The sequence below is a fragment of the Cibotium barometz genome, chromosome 34 (assembly GCF_041138505.1).
Source record: "Cibotium barometz isolate CiBa-2024 chromosome 34, ASM4113850v1, whole genome shotgun sequence".
In the NCBI taxonomy this organism is placed as follows: domain Eukaryota; kingdom Viridiplantae; phylum Streptophyta; class Polypodiopsida; order Cyatheales; family Cibotiaceae; genus Cibotium; species Cibotium barometz.
In genome coordinates, this window is record NC_141079.1 from 42,066,603 (window position 1) to 42,070,779 (window position 4,177).

The 4,177-nt window shown below is 44.8% G+C and overlaps 1 protein-coding gene across 1 annotated transcript; it reads right to left on the bottom strand.

Moving 5' to 3' along the window:
• Positions 1-327: 327 nt before the first annotated feature.
• Positions 328-3,775, bottom strand: LOC147619037 (protein NBR1 homolog). Its single transcript, XM_086774243.1, has 6 exons — positions 3,462-3,775; positions 2,576-3,261; positions 2,250-2,382; positions 1,780-2,091; positions 905-1,663; positions 328-818 (listed from the first exon to the last, which is right to left on the bottom strand). Exons 1-6 carry the CDS (start codon positions 3,477-3,479, stop codon positions 708-710), a joined length of 2,019 nt encoding a protein of 672 aa, XP_086630369.1. The 5' UTR covers positions 3,480-3,775; the 3' UTR covers positions 328-707.
• Positions 3,776-4,177: the final 402 nt, after the last annotated feature.

Genomic DNA, 4,177 nt, shown 5'->3' on the forward strand with positions numbered 1-4,177 from the left:
TACTACTAGCCTTTCAGACATTCCCTCCTCCTCCTCATAGGACTGCACCACAAGGCTGGCTGGCTCTCGGGTAAGAACACGCATTACCACGAACACAAGTAATCATGCAACCTGGTTGGTAGGCTTTTGCTTCAAAAGGATAACCAATATTATCCAGTAAAAGATCTTTCGGCGGCCCCTTTTCTTCTAGCTCTCTACCACAGAAGCCACATCTTTCAGAGGAAAGGTATTCATGGGGCAGCAAAAAATGCATAGTAATACCATCTAAACATATGCATTGAGCAGCCAAAAATATATACAGTACAATAATAAAACAAAGTCCTTGAGTTTACAAAAACCAACATTATCATAACAGGCAGCCTCTGCCAATGAAAGCATTGATTCTCAGTTATCCTCATACCACACAATTGATCCCCCTAGAGACATCATTGTTTGAAGAAATAACCGCAGTTTATTAGGTAAATCTGAAAATCAAAACATACAGAATATGGCACCCGGAAGCCACTGCTGGCTTTAGGTGAGGATACACCCAAATCAAGTATCAGCTGATGTAAGGTTGCTAGAGTCATTCTGCTACTGCCAGCCCCGTGTCCTTCGGCTGGCTTTATTTCTAGTAATTCTCAAACTGTTAGTGCAGCTTATTGCATGACTGCTAATGCAGCTTTATTACTTCAAAACATAATCCCTCTGCCTTCTTGTGATCCTGTTTAGCCTTCAGCTTTCTGTTTCTTCAATTTCACCAGATCCTTCACAGCACCTTTGATATTACCGTTGTTCTTCAACAGCAAGCGAACGTTGGTGAATTGATCATTGAATCCCTGCAGCACGAAACAAAACAGAACATACTCATGAGCATGCACATTTAGAACTACAAATCCAATTATTTACTGTAATCAAACATTACCATGTCCTCAAGATCCCGGAGTGCCTCATCCCATCCAGCCACAGCCAAAAGATCATCCAGAGTATGCTGCAAACTTCCATTATTCTTGTCCAAGAGGAAGGCATTCAAGTCCAGGTTTGTACAGCCCATGGATTCAAGGGACTGCAGCTTCAGCTCCTGGCTGGTCTTCATTGTGTTCATAGCCACACTCTCTACTGTCTCTTCCTTCACGCTGACCGTGTTACCAGAGATTTCACTCTCAACAACACACTGACGTGATATGCTGAACTGTTCTCTGCCTTCTACAGGCTTCTCCACAAGAGAAAATCCATCAATTTCATGGTTCATGTCATCGATAAACTCATTAACTTTCTCCTCAGGAACAAGACCACCTTCTGCCTCACCAGTGCCATAAGATCTGGCAGCCAAGCCTTCAGCTGAACTCACTTGATCATTGGTGTCAGATTTTGCAAGGTCAGACTGATCTGACCTTGGTAGACCCTTCTCTATTTCAGCATCAGATACCGAATGCACCGGAACTGTGAAGGTGTCATTGACTGCGTCTGTGTAATTTTCCCCTTCTTTCAAGGACTCCTCCAACGGAGGAGATTGTTCACCCTGAGGAACAACTTGAATCATAACCCATACCCTCTGGCCAAACTCCTGGCCTGATGGGGATATTAAACGCCAGTGTGAAATGTAGCGCCCAGCTTTGTCAGGTGCTGTGAGGTCAATTGATACCTCCACATCTTCCCCACATGGGAGCCCATCTTCAGAGAGCTGAAGGAAACAAAAAGCATAGTGGTCAGCTTGCCATATATCACATCATAGAGCTTAGTCAAAGATTTGTTTTTTTTTCCTGCAAAGGATCACACAAGAAGGGTTGTTCATGATACCTCCAGATTTACCACCTCTTCCAAGCTCAAAGCATCCCCTCCAACATGTACCATCTGAGTGTTTTGAGGCCAAGGTAGTGCGCCAATGTTGGTCATGCGCCATATCTTTGTGAACTTGGTACCGGGAGCCAGCTCAGTTCCATCAAAAATGGTAACATCCTTCACAAACCTGGCATCCAACTTCTTGTGCTCCTGGACTGGTGGACAACAATTCAATGGGTGCCCACCAAATGGATGCTCAGAATTCCACCCATATGGGCTGTGAGCAAAGGAAGCATAGGCAGAAGTTGGAGGACCCATAAATGGTCTTGGCTGTTTACAAAAAGAAGTTGACAGATCTTGAGACTTTCTCTCCAACTGATACAAAGCACACTCAAGAGACTAGTGAAATGAAGCTTTATTTTCGAGTGGTAAAAACCAGGCTTTCGCTTCAACTAAGTGCTTAAAAAAAGAACAGGGAATGTAATTACCCCTCTTCGGTGGCAGGGTGGACGATAATGACCATGGAAGGGGGGAAGATAGGTGGGATGCTCTAGCTTCTGATAGTCAGTTTTGTTGCCATTTGCTTCAAAACAAGTGGAACAGAGATCATAATCCAGCATCCTGATTCAAGGTTCGTATCGAAAATGTCAGTTGAATGCAAACTTGTGTGAAACAGCCATTGCAAAGGGAGCTATCAAAATGGTTTGGTACTCTCCTAACTGAAGTTGGACTTGAAAGACAACCCAAGTAAACCCTATGCATGCCTCTTAACAGAGCTATCATCATGTAGAAATGGTAAGGTAAGGTGCTTTACTTGGTAGCTTTGTATCGAGAGCCTTTGATTGGAAACATGCCACAGCCATCACACTGAACACCTGGGTGAAGAACAGGGTGACTTGAAGCATCTTTAGCTGCTGTATGCCCTGCGTGGGGCATGGATTTCCTGGGATTACCAGCAAAGGGATGCTTATATGGGCAATGGTTGGTGGCCTTATCCGAAGAGGTAGGTTTGTTGTGGTTGGGCATCGCCCAGATTTCCAAGAACTCCTTAAAAGCATCCTGGGCTTTCAGCAACAGGGTTGCAGCAGGCAGCTTGGGGTCAATGAGTTGGGTGTATGTGCATAAAAAGCCCTCGATGACATCTGCGGTTGCTTGAGGGAAGAGAGCTTTAAGGAGGATCTCCATGGTGCCATGCTCTGCTGAAATGCAAGAATCTCGGGCTGTACGTACAGATGCTTCGGGTTTCGATTCGAGGACCCGGACATCGAGGCGAAGGGGGTTCAGGCATTGGACAAGACATGCGTCCACGAGGTCGTGGTCATCACCCAATGTTACCACATCATTCTCCAAGTCCACATAGGTGATCACGAGCAAAGTGGCGGGAGAGAGGCCAAAAAGCTCCCTGATCTTGGCCTCTAACTGCCCCAGGGTGAGGCAAAACACCTTCGAGTCGACAGATTCGGACACAATCCATCTGCGGAGAGTCCCCTGAAGCTTGATCTGCAAAGCAGACCAAAAAGGGGGGGAAAAAAGGAAGATCAAACCCTCAAGCACAAAAATCCCATAAATGAAATCTACCTAAAATCTACAAAACCAGGCATTTATTCCATTAATACTTACAGTTAGACAAAACAGAAGCTCTACATCACAGAAAAGATTACAACAACCCTAACTCACAGAAAGGAAGAGAAAACGCTTACCTTCAAAACGAGAGCCATAGCTGACGATAAACTGAGGATTCCGAATCCTCTCAATGAGGAGATGTTTGCTGATTGCTGTGCGAAAGAGAGCTGCGTTCCTGTGAGCCGCGCTCGAATGCCAATGAGGAAACGCCAGACGTGGTGCCTGTTTATACCAAAACCGCCCCAGTGTGAACTTGCCTTGCACTGCACTGCACTACCGGCTTTCTAGCACGTTCCACGTGACCCCGCCCTTGGGCATCCTTTTTTAGAGAATTAGATCCGCCCGTTAAACAAAATATTTTGCTTTGTTTTAAAAGGAGAAAATAAAAGAGAAAGAGAGAATAAATTTAAAAAGACCTTTAATCTCTCTCGCTCTCCTCTATACCTCTCTCTCTCTCTAACTCTCTCTTTCTCAATCTCTCTTACTCTCTATTTCTCTCGAACTAGCCAACTCTCTCTCTCTAACACTCACTCTATAACTCTTTCCTTCTAAGTCTCTCTACCTCACTCTCACTCATTCTCTCTCTGACTCTCTCAACCTCTAACTCTCTCTATTCCTCTCTCTAACTTTCTCTATTTCTCTCGAATTGGTCCAACTCCCTCTCTCTCTCTCTCTCTCTCTCTCTCTCTCTCTCTTTAATGCTCTCTAATGCTCACTCTCTCTCTAACTCACAATCTTTAACTTTCTCTAACTCTCTCTAATTTTGCTCTCTCTCTAACTCTCTCTCTCTCTC

What these genes read in the sequence shown, in the direction of transcription:
- LOC147619037 (XM_086774243.1), bottom strand. An exon ending in TCTCGATACAAAGCTACCAA is followed by an intron (nt 2,383 to 2,575) that starts GTAAAGCACCTT and finishes ACCTTGAATCAG; the next exon opens with GATGCTGGATTATGATCTCT. An exon ending in CACCCTGCCACCGAAGAGGG is followed by an intron (nt 2,092 to 2,249) that starts GTAATTACATTC and finishes TTTTGTAAACAG; the next exon opens with CCAAGACCATTTATGGGTCC.